Raw genomic sequence first — 14609 nt, forward strand, 5'->3', positions numbered from 1 at the left:
ATTCTGAAAATCTGGAACAGATTTGCATTGACATGTAAGATGCCAGAATCATTACATTATTCAAGAAAGGAGATAGACTGGAGTGCAGCAATCATTGTTGTATTGCATTCCTGTTTACAGTTGGAAAGATCTTAACCCACACTCCGCCCAGTAGACTCTCCTTCCTTGTTGAGATTTTACTCAGGACCCATTGTGGTTTCCGACCACTCAGAGGTACAGTACATATAATCTTTGATGTTAGATAGCAGAAGTGCCATGAGCAGCACCAAGATCTTTATATGGCATTTATATACATACCTTCTTGTCCCGCAACCTGCTGGAGATCCACTGCTTCAATTAATTCGATTAATCGAGTCTGCTTCGTGCACGAAGTGACGGTCACTGTGCTGCACTGCATACAGTTGTATGACCAGCTAAATGAGCGTAAGCATGCAGAAAATGGTGGTGGTGCACTTTTGAACTAAAAAACCTCCAAGGTGTTTTAGTTCAAAAGTGCACCACTGCCATTTTCTTTGCACTAGTTGCATTTAGCTGCTTATACAATTGTAAGCGTTGCAGCACCTGGTGCTTTTCAGGGCACCTGGCACTGTGTCCCTTGCATGTGTAAAAAAGCTCTAGGGGTGAAATTCTATTGCAGGTATTAGGCACGTAACTGGACTTATGTGACTAAGTGTGATTCTATTCTACCTTGCTTTAGTCTGAATAAAATGTTAATAAAAAAGTAAGTGGGTTCTTCTTGCTTTTTTTGGGACAATCATGATAGTTATGTGACAGCACGTTACAAAAGTAGATACATTAACGGGTGCATTAAGCATGGACAAGAATAGCATTTAGGATCTAAATCCACCTAGACCATCACTAGATGGAACAAAAAATGCCCTTTGGAGCCAGATTTTCAAAAGGCACTGAGGCACCTAAATCTACAGATGGGTTCCTACAGAGATTTTTAAAAGTGCCTGTATGCCTGTCCACCCAGTTGGTTAGCTGAATCTTAGGTCCCTAAAGAAACCTACAATAACCTGGCTTTTGTATAACAGATTTATCTTTGTTTCCATATTTACTACAAGTGTACACAATGTTTTATGTATGTACTACAGTTAGCACTAACCCCTCAGAAATGAATGGAAGTAATGAGGGATATCAAAATTACATCTCAAATTATAGATAGAATTCCCATTGACCTGGTAACAAAGTGAATATTTAACGGCTATACGAGTGTGTTGGGTGACAGAATGCTTCCCTTAACATTTAGCTCTCGCAGTAGGACTGTCATGAAAGGACGTTCCCTGATCTCAGATTTGCTGGGATAGTGCTTGAACCTTTTTATGTTTGATACCATAAAATAATTTCTCATCTCTCTACTACAATAGTGAGAGAAAGTGTTTTTCTTAAGCTGTTCTTCTTAGGATAGCCATTAAAACAGACAGCACACATACACATAAACATCCACATTGCCTTTTCCTAAAATTATTTTGACCCATTCTGACAAAACCTGGTGTCTATTCCTGTTCTTTTTAGCACAAAGGTTAAGACCCCACCCTTTGGCAGTTATAAAAGAGACTCGATCTAGCTTTTATTCTTTTGAAGTCTAAGTAGCTTCTCTCATAGGAATCTCCTTTTATGTCACCACTCAAATGGTTGTCTTGGTGATAAAACTGAAAAAACTGAGCTACTGTTAGATTAGTAGGTTGTACTTGAAGAATTATTTAATAAATCTCAAAACCAGACAAGGTACTGTCTACACTTAATATTCCCACTCATTAGCTGTCACATCTGTTATTATGCACACAGTATGTACAGTTCAGCTATTTAAATTCAGAATATAATTTTCAAAAGTTATACTCTCTGGTTTTCCTTCAATGCAGTGTATTTAAGCTATCATGCAGCTGGTTTACATGACGTCGAAAATCTGTCTAAGATTTGCAAGGGAGGGGGAATTGTTAGTTCACAGGCCAAGATGTTATTCAACAAGTACAGACCACAGTGTTTCTTCACTATTGCAGATTTTCTCCAGGCTAGAACCAGTCTTGCTCTCTCCTGGTTTCTCCGTAAGTACTCTGATCCACTCCAGTGCAATGACTGGTTCTGGTCTTAGTTGCGAGTCTGTAGGCATGCTTAGGCACAATGCAATCCAGTCCTATAACTCTTTCTTTACTCATACAATCAGTCCTATTGATCAAGTCCTATTATAATTGTAAGTACTATGGTCCATAGCAGGTTCTTCAAGATTGGGCCTCATATTGTCTGTGAAACTTCAAATAAGCACCATTCGGGCAACAATCAATAAGCAACTTTAAAGCAAACACCAGCAGCAAACAGCAGCCTCATATTCACAGCAAAGTATTGTAGAACATATTCAATAATATTCTGTGCAGTAAACTGTAATAAGTCCAACACTTCTGATGCCTTGAAATGTCAGGGTTAACATCTTTCTGTGGCGAGTACATTGTGCAACTCTCGGTCAGGATCAAAACGTATACTTTTTGGTTATCACGAATTCTAAAATGAAGACAATCTATTTCTATTCCTGAAGAGACTCACAGTGAAGAAAGAAATCAGCTCAGAAGAATAGGGGCTGTACCACAGTAAGAATAAAAAAAGGCATCCAAGAAACCACCTGGATTTGGAGTGAAGTGCTACGCTGAATCACAACTCTGGTGCTCTACGTGGGGCAAATACAGGAACTAAAATACACAATTTTATTTGACCAGTTCTGACTGAATGTATCTGCACAATACACAAAACACTAAGAAATGAGAGAAACCTGCCTGACTGTGGAAGGCAAAAAACCATGCTTGCAGTAATGGACACACCTGCCCCCAAACTGTCCATACTTTTGATAGCATTTCTTCTATTCCTAACAGATCTGTGAATGTTTATCACCATTGAAGTACACTAGGCAAGTATGCTCATTCAGGAAAGCCACACAAAACTTGCTTATTTCTTCTTCTTTAAAGTACCAAGAGTAAAGCTGGGCAATTACTGTGATGAATACTCTGTTATATGCTATGCCCACAAGGGCCAGGAATCTGAACAAGACTGAACTTGTTTTCTTTTATCCTTTTGAGAATGGGGAATTTGTAAGGAAATCTCACAGAACTCATGACATTTGCAAAGATTAAGGACAGCTGAATAGTGGCCTGCACCTCTGAACAACTAATAGGATTCTTCCTTCTTCACAGGGGGGATCTTGCTGCCACCGTCTTCTCACCGGCTGTTGTGCCAATTCCTGGCTCCAGGGTGTTTCAAGATGCATAAAAGGAAACAGTGCAGATAATGCCATTTTCTACAGCTATTGGGGGGGGGGGGGGGAGGGGAGCAGTCTTCTGTGCAGCCCCAGCATCTCCTTTCTCAGAGCTGCACAGCACCGCACAGTTCAACTATGGCTGAGCTCGTAGATTGTCTCTCAAGAGTTGTCTATCAAGTATAAAGCATTTTCCTGCATGCACCTCTTAGGAGATGAGCTTTCTTGAGATTAAGAGAAAACAGGAGATATGCAATGAAGCTGCTGCTCTCCATTCTCTTTGTACCTGCTTCGGTTCCTCCCCCAGACCAAATGGAGAGGTGATCTGGCCATCTGTCACATTATACTCACTGTGTATTTTACTAATTAGTTTTTTTTCTGAGGCTCAGGCTTCGTAGGAATAGTTGACATTTAAAAATCTTAACCAGGCTGGATGTAGAATCCATTAAGCCCAACTTCCTGCAAGAAAATTGTTCTCTGTTGCTGCTGGAATGTAGGAATATTAGAAAGGGAGCATAAAGCGACTTAAGGAAAGGAAATTGGGAAATGGACATGAAAACATTCCCTCCAAAAAGACCGTGAAGATAGTTACCTGTGGGCATTTGCTCCATTGTCCCCAGTTAGACATCACACACTCATAGGGGCAGTACAGGCTACACTTTTGAACTTCATTAGGGGTTTCAGACTGATTACATAGCATGTTGGGCACAGCCTCTCCTTCACCATCCTCCGAAGTATTTACACATCTACAAGGAAAATATAAATATTTTTTTTTCGCCTGACAGAAAGATGCCTTGTATCAAACAAGAGAGGTGTTCATCTCATTTCAAATGAGCTAATGCATATACACTCAAGCTGTGTTCCACAACACTGGCTAAATTATTATACAAATAATATTAATTATGAATATAATGAATGGTTGGCGAATTGATGCCGACTGTATATCTGTTTTGTTATTCAATTAAACTATTTGTTGAATAGTAACAAATAAGCTTCAGACTATGGCATGTGAGCTTTTAATTTTGACTGCTCTGTGTAGTTGCCATGTGAATGTGAATACTTAATAGGTCATCTAGATCATACATCATTGTTCCTGCTCCTTGATTGGACAGAAAAAAAATTTGAAAAAGCAGACTAGTGAAGAATAGACGACAGAGTCCCAGCATAAATTTTTGTACAAATATTAATAACAAAAACTTGGGGGATGTCTGAGTATTTTGATGAATACCAGTAGCAGCAATAATCTTAGAAGTAATAATATTTCCATTAAAATCATATTAAACTGGGTGTGATGCTTTTATTAATCTTTTTTTTTCTGTTCAGCCAGGTTTCCTATACAACTGGAATCTCAGCGGAAGAGTTGTAATACAGAAAGTAAAGCAGGTTGTTCAAAGAAGTCATTATCTTTACACACATGAAACTGCATCTCAGCGACGTGTTTTTATGAAAACCTTTGTAGGTCAATGCAGTCCTCCTTTCACCTAAAACATTGAGCTGAATAACATATTTACTGTCATAGGGCCAATTATTTTGTTTTTATGCTAATTTTTATATATTTAAAATAACTGCCTTTGTTATCACACACCTGATTTTTCTTGTTTGTATTCCTTCCCCACAATGTAGGGAATTTTGCTCAGTGTTGATTTTGCATGGAGACCATGGCTCTACTATCCAGGAATACTGATTGCATTCAGTGTAGCATGGGACTGCCTCATACACCTGTCAGGGAAAAGAATCAAAATTATTCATTTCAACCATCCAAGTTTGTATCTCCATAGAAATGCCTCAGCAAAACAACATTAAAAGTGTACTACTGAAAAATACCCTGGATCATGCTCCTTATGCTAAAAAGGTTGCAATAGGCTTAAATTCAGGGAAACATTATTGGCTTGCCAAAAGATTTTCAAAAAAATAATAAAAACTGTACTGTGTATGAAGCATTTTAAAAAACTGAATAAATAAAAAGCTGTTTTCTGAAGCCTGAACAAGAATTCCATTACAATCTCATTTTCTCAGACTACTCACATATCATCTATCAGATAGCTCTTCCCACAACTACAGTGCATATTATGCCCTTTGATGTTCTTAAGGTACTAACTGAAAAATAAGAAGCATTTTTTGCATGTAATGTATCTATATGTTATTTACTGAAAAGAAATGAAAGTGTATATATACATCCTAGAAATTTCATTTTTATATACAAAAAATTTAGATGTTTGTTTTCTAATAGTCACTTAACTTCAGCATGTCTTCCAGGCAAATAGAATTGTTCATTCATCTAAACTTTATTTTCCATGTGAAGAATACATTTGAAAGCTGGAAAAAATATTATAAAGGCGCGGGGAGGGGGGGGTAGAGAGGGGGAACCTAAATATACAAGCTATTAATGAGTGCTTGGGCATTGAGAAATATTATTTAAAGGTATATTTTCCTGTTTAAAATGAATGAATGTCTTAACAATGTTGATAAGCAATGCTCTAAAGGGCAGCTTTCTGTGCATTTATTTTGCTTGTATTTCATTGAACTTGGACTATAAATCCAGTTTCCCTGACTAGATGGAGCTAAATTCAAGATACAAAGCTGTCCATTGCTATATATGAAACACAATACACTGCAATGAAAAAAAAAATTACAGCATATAAAATATTGTTCTCCAGCACACCAAAATCTTCTTGGCCTTGCTTCTGGGGACTAGTTCAATTTTCAGCATTACAACAGTAATTCATACCCTCTCTTACAAAATGTGGAACTTAAACCATACAGGTTTTAGTATGGCAGCTCATAATTTCATAAAAGAGGCAGATGATGACTATGCACGTTCTGGCCTTAACAATAAGAAAGTCATATTTGCAAGATTTTTGAGGGAAGTAGAGATTACATACTATGTAATGGAATATTCTCAAAACAAGATTGGTGCAGTGTCAGCATGTTAGCTGCAAATCAAATGAAAAAGAAATTATTTGTTAAGGAACACCTCAAGAATAGAAAATGATGTCAGAAACAAATATGAACTGTGGGCCTGTCTTTGGCTCTCTGTCTATAGTGTACAGGTTTAGCTGAAAGGGGGATAAAATAAACTGAAAAGGGGAAGGCAAAATGAAGGGAAATAAGGCAATGGAAGCAGGAGCTGGCAAGAAGAAAGTAAGATTTTAACCAGTAAAAGAATCGTGCTTTATTCACCAAAAGCGGAAATGAAGGGGAGCAGAAGGGTCAGAAGCTAACTGCTCTGTCAGAATGAGGAGGTGAGAAGTACAACAGAGGAGTCAGCTCCGAATGCAGCGATAGGGCAGTAATAAGCAGAATAGCTATTTAAGAAACTAGTGTAAAGAGGGAGAAAAGAAAGACAAGCAACAAATTCCAGATTACTGAGCCTGTGGATCAGCTTGACAGGATGTAATAAAGACTTTACTTTAGGGGTAATAAAAAGAATCTTTCATCCTTTGTTCTTCCTTCCTATTTTTCCTAATATGCTAATACGGTAAGGGTGAAAATTACACTTCAGTCCAGATACACCAGGAATAAGAGCAAGAAGTTTCATATTTTCACCCTTATCTTGAGCTATAAGGAAGGAGAATTTTACATTTGCAACTTACCTCCTAATTAGATGACCCTGCACTGAGGTCAATGTCAGCTCATACTGCACACTAACCAGTGAATCTGAGCCAACGCCTTCCTTACACCAAGAAGAAATGCAAAACTCTAGAACTCTTGGTTCAGAGATGATACCTTTTATTAGGCCAACTAAGAAATCACAAAAAAATTGGCACACATATTGAGGCTGCTAACATAAATATTAGGACACTCTGGGTTACTAATCATAATGACAAGTCTAGCATCAACACATTTCTGTCATTTTGCAGTACACTAATTCTCACTAATGTTAGTCTGATGTATACAAGAGCACTAAAAGAGTCTAATATTTTATTTGGGGTATCATTTACAAAGCTTTCAATAATAGAGGGGAGTGAAATATGTCATTGCTGACAAGTCTGCAGAGACAATGCTTTCCTGTGGTCTGGTGTTACTTTCTTATCCATCTACTCCTGCTCTTGCACTGGTTCACTGTCGGTGCATCTACACAAGACGCTTACTGCACAGTAGCCTAATAACACTACGCAGTAGGGTGCCAGTCAAAAACCGTGCTAATACACTACTGCACAGTGTTATTAGGCTACGTAGTAAGTGTAAAAAAAACCCCCGTGCACCACTACTGAGCAACAGAATGAGTTACTGCACATTGAATTAGTACTTGGTTAACCAAGTACTAAACTTAATGCGCAGTAACTACAGTGCATTAATGAACATGTACATGCGCCCTGCATGACCTCGAGTGAGTTAGTCTTGGTGCATTGGCTTATCCATGTGACAAATGGATAATGGAGCCTTAATTGTTTGAATGTTTTCAAACATGTCATGAGATTGACTTAGATGTTCAGAGGACATGATTAGTGGCTTCGTGCTCAATAGAAAAAAATCACTTTTTTCCTGCCTAGGTTCTATGACATTTAATAGGGGATAACAAATAAAATAAGACATTTTTTCTCATGGGCTTGAATGGAATGACCCGGTCACAAAAATGAGGTAAAGAATGTAGACAGCATGAGGAAAAACAACACTAAACAAGAATAGCCATAAGCAAGTGGGATTGCCAGTAGAGCAATGCTCAGCCTCTGAAAAGTGATTTCGATCCAGGACGGCAAATCACAAAATATTTAATGGAGTGAAACTTCAGTATAGTGGTATTTACATTTTGGTGTGATCAAGCACCATGAGAATGCTTGTACTGCCTATTTAAATCTCTAGATGGAAGAATGGGCTTGAAAGGAAGTTCTATAGGAAGGCTAAAAGTCTAGGGCATGGGTGGGTTGAAAGTGAATAATAAAAGAAATCAAGGAATCATAGAAAATGAGGGTTGGATGGGACCTCAGGAGGTCATCTAGTCCAACCCCCTGCTCAAAGCAGGACCATCCCCAACTAGGTCATCCCAGCCAAGCCTTTGTCCACCTGGGTCTTAAATGAACGGAGATTCCACAAGCTCTCTGAGTAAAATGTTCCAGTGTTTTACTACCCTCCTAGTGAGAAGGCTTTCCCTAATATCCAGCCTCATCTTCCCTTGCTGCAACTTGAGACCATTGCTCCTTGTTCTGCCATCTGCCACCAGTGAGAACAGTCTAGCTCCATCCTCTTTGGCAACCTTCAGATAGTTGAAGGCTGCTATTAAATCCCTTGTAAGTCTTCTCTAGAGTTAATAACCCCAGCTGCCTCAACCTCTCATAAGTCATGTGCCCCAGCCCCCTAACCACTTTCACTAGAGGTGCATCGATAGAGATTTTGGTGCCTGATACCGATACCCGATATTTAAGGAAGCATATTGATCGATATCAATCTGATTTCTGATACAGCTGCTTCCAGCTGGTTAAGTCCGGTGTGGTGGAAGGGGGGTGGAAGCAGATCAAGGTCCCCCAAGGTGAGGGAGAAGGCAGGGGCAGTCACTGCCCAGGTGAGACAGGCGGTGGGGGCTGAAGCCACAGCTCATGGCTCGGAGGCAGCTCCTGCCACTGCTTGCACCCCAGGAGGGCACGGGGGGGGGGGGTGCCCCGCAGATCTGCTCAGGATGGGGTGAGGCAGGCTGCACCTGGGGCTGTGCAGGGCTCTTCTCAGCAGGGCCTGGCCTCAGAGTGGGTGCTGATGGCGCTGGGAGGATGCTGCATCCACCCCAAATTTTGCCACCACTCCACTCTCAGCACCGCTGCCACCAGCCACCTGGTGCAGCCCCAGCTCAACACCCTGCCTCCACCCTTGTGCCAGGAAGAGCTGGGGCTGCACTGGGCGGTTGGCGGCGATGGCGCTGGGAGTGGAGCAGTGGAGAAGTTTGGGGTGGATGCAGCGTCCTCCCACTGCCACCAGTGCCCACTCCGAGCCCAGCCCCACAACATGTAGAGCTCCGCCCAGCCCCCGCTACAGCCCACCCCAACCAGATCCAGGGAGCACATGCCCCCCCCATGCCCTCCCAGGGTGCAAGCAGCAGTGGGAGCTGCCTCCCCCCCTCCACGAGCTGCAGCTCTGCCCCCTGCCTCACCCAGCCTGGGCAGCACCTGCCCCTGCCCCCTCCCTCACTGCATGGCATGTTGATCTGCCCCCCCATTTCCCTTCCTGCCCCCATCTCTTTCCACCACACTGGACTTACCAACTGGAGGCAGCTCTCCACACTGCCTGCTCTGCTCCTGACTGCCTGAGTGCTGCGCTTCAGTTGCACACAGCACGGGCATTTATCAGCCAAATTATCGGCCCCATCAGGCCGATATCCAATACAGCCAATTTTCTTTATATTGGTACCAATCCAATACTAGACTGATGTATCAGTGTACCTCTAATTTTCACTGCCCTCTACTGAACTCTCCAATTTGTCTACATTCTTTCTGTAGTGGGGAGCCCAAAACTGGACACAGTACTCCAGATGTTGCCTCAGTAGTGCTGAATAGAAGGGAATAATCACTTCCCTTGATCAGCTGACAATGCTCCTACTGATGCTGCCTAGTATGCCATTAGCCTTCTTTGCAACAACAGCACGCTGTTGACTCATCCAGCTAACTGTCCACTGTAACCCCCAGGTCCTTTTCTGCAGAGTTGCTGCTTAGCCAGTTGGTCCCCAACCTGTGATGGTGCATGAGATTGTTCCATTTTAAGTGCAGGACTTCACACTTCTCCTTACTGAACCTCATGAGATTTCTTTTGGTTCAATCCTTCAATTTGTCAAGGTCTCTCTGAATGTTAGCCTTACCCTCCAGCATATCTACTACTCCCCCTAGCTTGGTGTCATCTACAAACTTGCTGGGGGTGCACTCCATGCCACCTTCTAGGTTACTGATGAAGATATTGAACAAACCAGCCCTAGAATTGACCCCTGGGGCACTTTACTTGATACCAGCTGCCAACTAGACATCGAACCATTGACTACTTACCCTCTGAGCCCAAAGATCCAGCCAGTTTTCTATCCACCTTACAGTCCATTCATCCAACTCATACTTCCTTAGCTTGCTTGCAATAATGTTGTGGGATACCAAAAGCCTTGCTAAAGTAAAGGTATATTACATCCACTGCTTTTCCCACATCCACAGAGCCAGTTATTTCATCATAGAAGGCAATCAGATTGTTCAGGCATGACTTGCGCTTGGCGAATCCATGGTGACTGTTCCTACTCACCTTCTTCTCCTCCAAGTGCTTATAAATGGATCCTTTGCACCATGATTCTTCCAGGTCTAAGGTGAGGTTGATGGGTCTGTAGTTCCCTGAAACCTCCTTCTTCCATTTCTTAAAGATGGGCACTATATTTTCCCTTTCCCAATCACTAGTATTTCAAATCCTTTTCCAAATGTCACCTGGTCTATTTATAGGCAGCTCTTCAAGCCCCAGAAGTGCTCAATACTGTGAGCAGGCACCCTTTCGATTCCCAAACACCACCTATGAGGGATTGTGGAGGTAGGCTAGTGGCATATGGCTACTGAAATAGACCCTACTTGGCTCCTGCATTTGAGAACTTGTTGCCTGGATCTTGCCTAGTTTATAGGCCCCCTCTACAAGTTACATTTATGCTGTAAAGAACATTTTAATCGCAGCACAAATGGCAAGAGTACAGTATGTGACACAATTTAAGGTGACAAAAAATGGCAAAAGAAGCATAAAAATGTTCTGTATATACAGGTTCCAGGCTAGAACCAACAAGTAGCTAATTGTTGGTCCAGGCATCAGGACTGCACCAGGGTTCATCTGAAACCATGGTGTAATCCCAGGGACAGGGACAGGATTGTTGCCTCTGGCCTTGTACCTGCAGGCACCTGGTTTTCAACTTGCTGGTGCAGGGGATGCCCAGGACCATAATCTTGGGCTCCCCTTTGTAAAGGGACTGCTTTGCCTGTGGGCTTCTCCAGGCAGGCTCTTGCTCCCTGAGAAACACCTCAGCCGGTCCACAAATAAAACAGAGTTTTGTAAGCAAACAAAACAAGCAAATACAACCTTTTTGTCCTGCCACAGACACCAGTAGGGGATCCCTGTGGATCTGGCCTTTAAAAGCAGTCTGTCCCCTGCTGTGGCCAACCACTTAGCCCACCACCTGCACCACAGCTGTCCCCTCAGCTTGCTATCCCACTGCTCTTCTCTCCAGGGTTTTTAAGCACACGGTGAGCCACTCCCTAATCAGCAGTCTCCCTACAGTTATTCAGTAGGGCTGGCTGCCCCCTCTTCAGGGGACAGGCTGCCTTGCTAAACCCCTGTATTGGCAAGTAAAAAGGGTGAAATTGGATCTGATCCCCAGTTCTAAATCTGTACTTCCTGCCATGCATGTGATGCATGAGAGGAAGCATGATTGGTGAGATTGGAGATCAGATCCCATGGTGTCTTTACATGAGCCGGGGCCTTATAAACCTGTCCCAAAATGGAGACAGAAGCTGTACTGTGAAGTGGAAGAAAAAGAATATTTTTAGGACTGAAATCCTCTTTTCCTTAAGTTTCTTGTTCTGTGTTAGAAGAACATGACTCTATAATTTATCAACTGCTATTACATGGCATCAGCATCGCATCATAATTCAAGCGCTGCACCATAATATTACTCCTCACTCCATTAGTGTTTTGGATTAAAAGATTTCCTTGTCTCATATTCCTACTTGCTTGGAAAGATGATTGATCCTAGCAACTCCCATCCATTGGCTTCGTGCTACCACATGTGTCTTAGGAGGAACTGTAATCAGATTTGTTGACTTGGTAAGAGTTACTAATACGGACAAATTGCAGGTATGTGTCAGAAATCTACAGTACCTGTTTTTTGTACAAAGAATCACACCATTCTAGGAAACTTAGCTAGTTGTGAGTTTACAAGAAAGAAACTAGATGAGAGATTCTGATATACGTAAATTACTGTACATTAAAAAATAAAACAAGGTAAAAATTAAAAAATAAACAAAGATGATCCACAAAAGAAACTGGAATAATGCTGACTTAAATAGCTTCTTTATAAAGAAGATGGGCTTTCAAGGATTACAGCAACATTTTATTCTCTAATTGTGCAACACCCATATTATTCCATATGAAGTTGCCTAATCCTATGTCCTCTGAGATAAATCCTGATTGAGGAGGAGTTCACAGGAGGTCAGGTAAAGGGCACAGAGTACCAACAATACTAGTGGAAATCACTGTATTGGTACTTTAGCTACTAGGTCAAATCCTACAGTCCCAGCTCAGTTTGAAGTTGCAGTGAAGTCAAGTTGCACTGAAGACTGCAACATTTGGTAAGGATTCTTAGGTTAGAAACACTAGAAAAACCTGGTATTAAACCCCCCTTTTTCTAAGTAGTAATGCTTTTCTAACATTATCGCATGTCATTTTTACAAACTAAACCACAGCTTCACATAGTGAAGAGGCTCTGTCTACTCTGCCATCGTTCTCAAGGTGAATCAACCCCTGGGGAGGATTTGGAGAAGCAAGTAACATCGACACATGCGTCACTCCCATGAGCTCTGCAGAAGTTTTCATCATGAAGAAACCAGGTATCCTCTCTGATGTCACATCCACCAGCAAACCAAAAACAAACCATCAGTCTAAGATTCTTCCTTGCTTTCCTCAAAAGCACTTGTCACTCCTGTCTTGCCTTAAAACCTCTTTTTTTTGTCTACGATGCCTTCTCAGTCCTCCCAACAGGTCCTCGGGTCTTCAGAATGCATCGAAGGCTCTTCAGCATTGCTTGTTCCCAACTGACCTGTCTGTATGCATGGCTGACGTTGACACATCTATTTCTGCACCCTCTCAGGTTGGTGTTCTATGTACTTTTCCAATACTATCAAACCCATCCATTTCAACAATGCCCAGGATCTGGGCTAGAGACCATGAGTTCTCTAGTCCACAAATTACCAAATAAATGTGCACAACCATATCCTCAGAGGATCACCTCTAAATTTGTTCTCTTCTAGCTTAGTTACATTTTAGAAGACATTAAAGAGCTGCACTTCTGCATCAGGAGAGTGTTAAATATATGAAAGTTTCTAATGTCTACTAATAGAGCAGGTAATCAGGACAGCCCTGATCCCCCAATCTATTATAATGCATACTGCTAGGCTACTGACAGATGTTTATTTATAGGCATGATGGGATCTGATCCCAGATCTCAACCTTTATGCCTCCTGCCATGCCATGCATTCATGGCAGGATGTACAATTTTGGGAATGGGGATCAGATCTCAACTGGGCCATGATCCTAGGCTGCTCACACAGCAGCAAGTTGAAAGCCAAGTGCCCAACAATCAGCTGATTATGAGCTCGGCCAGGGGACCACATTGGGGTCAGGAATCGGCCCCAGTATGGTTCCCACCAGGCTGACAATCTGTTGACTGTTGATCTGGTGGGAACCACAGCAGGGCTTGTTGTAACCATAGTATAATCCTGGACTCAGCCAGCCAGAGCTGCCCAGCACAGGTTTTCAAGTTCCTAGTGGGGGAAAGCTTATTCTCCTCACACGAGGCTGTCCAGCCAGTGCTGTGCAGCATGGGGTTAAAAGTCCCAATGGAGGGAAGCCAAAGGTTCCCCCCTCGATACTCCCATGCTGGCAGCCCAGTCAGCCATGCCCAGCCCAGAGTTTAAAGTCCCCAGAACTGGAAGCAGAAGGCTTTTGGGCCCCCATTCTCCACCCTGCTCCACCCAGATCCCGGCCGGATCAACAATCAAGTGATTGTCAACCACCAGTGACATATTAAATTTAAAGTGCCATACAAATGAGCCATAAAAATGTTTGACATCCTAAGTGGAACACTTTATGCTCGCTCCCATTTTATGGTGCCTTAAATTGGGTGCATGTGTAATACCCTTCCTGTTTATATTGCAATTAGCAAGTTAAGTGTGGCATAGATGTAACGTGTAGAGAGGACATTATCAGGGCCGGCCCATCCATTCCTACAAAACCTGTGGCCACAGGGGGCCTCACAGCCAAGGGGCCCCATGACGCCAGCATCCTCCCCAGCAGGCAAGTGAAAGTCGCAGTTTTAAACTCCGCACCCATTTTCAGCACAAAGTTTAAAACTGCAGCTTTCACATTTGCTTCCCTGGCAGCTGGAAGCAGGACCCCTCCTTCACCAATGGGGCTGGGGCAAGGGGGCAGGACTGGGGTCTTGCCTGAAGAGCCCCACCACACCTGTGGGCCAGGTGGCACTGTGCCTGCCGGGAAGGGGGCTGAGCTGGGCTGGGAGAGCCCTGCCTTACCTGCTCCCAGCCCAGCCCAGCCCAGCCCAGCTCTCTGCATCTGTGGGACTGCTTGGGATGGCTGGGCAGCAGCTCCCAGCATGTGAGTGTAATGGGAGTAGGGGGGAGTGAGACTAAGATGTGGG

At 42.7% G+C, this 14609-nt stretch overlaps 1 protein-coding gene across 2 annotated transcripts in view; it reads right to left on the reverse strand.

Moving 5' to 3' along the window:
* THSD7B (thrombospondin type 1 domain containing 7B) overlaps positions 1–14609 on the reverse strand; it is a 680297-nt gene that overhangs the window by 69918 nt on the left and 595770 nt on the right. For both annotated transcript variants that reach the window (XM_019480192.2, XM_019480191.2), the window contains exons 16-17: positions 4830–4963; positions 3837–3990 (exon numbers count right to left, since the gene is read on the reverse strand). In XM_019480192.2, coding sequence (XP_019335737.2) covers positions 3837–3990; positions 4830–4963 — 288 coding nt within the window. The remainder of the gene's footprint in view (positions 1–3836; positions 3991–4829; positions 4964–14609) is intronic.

The sequence above is a fragment of the Alligator mississippiensis genome, chromosome 4 (genome assembly GCF_030867095.1).
Source record: "Alligator mississippiensis isolate rAllMis1 chromosome 4, rAllMis1, whole genome shotgun sequence".
Taxonomy (NCBI): Eukaryota; Metazoa; Chordata; order Crocodylia; family Alligatoridae; genus Alligator; species Alligator mississippiensis.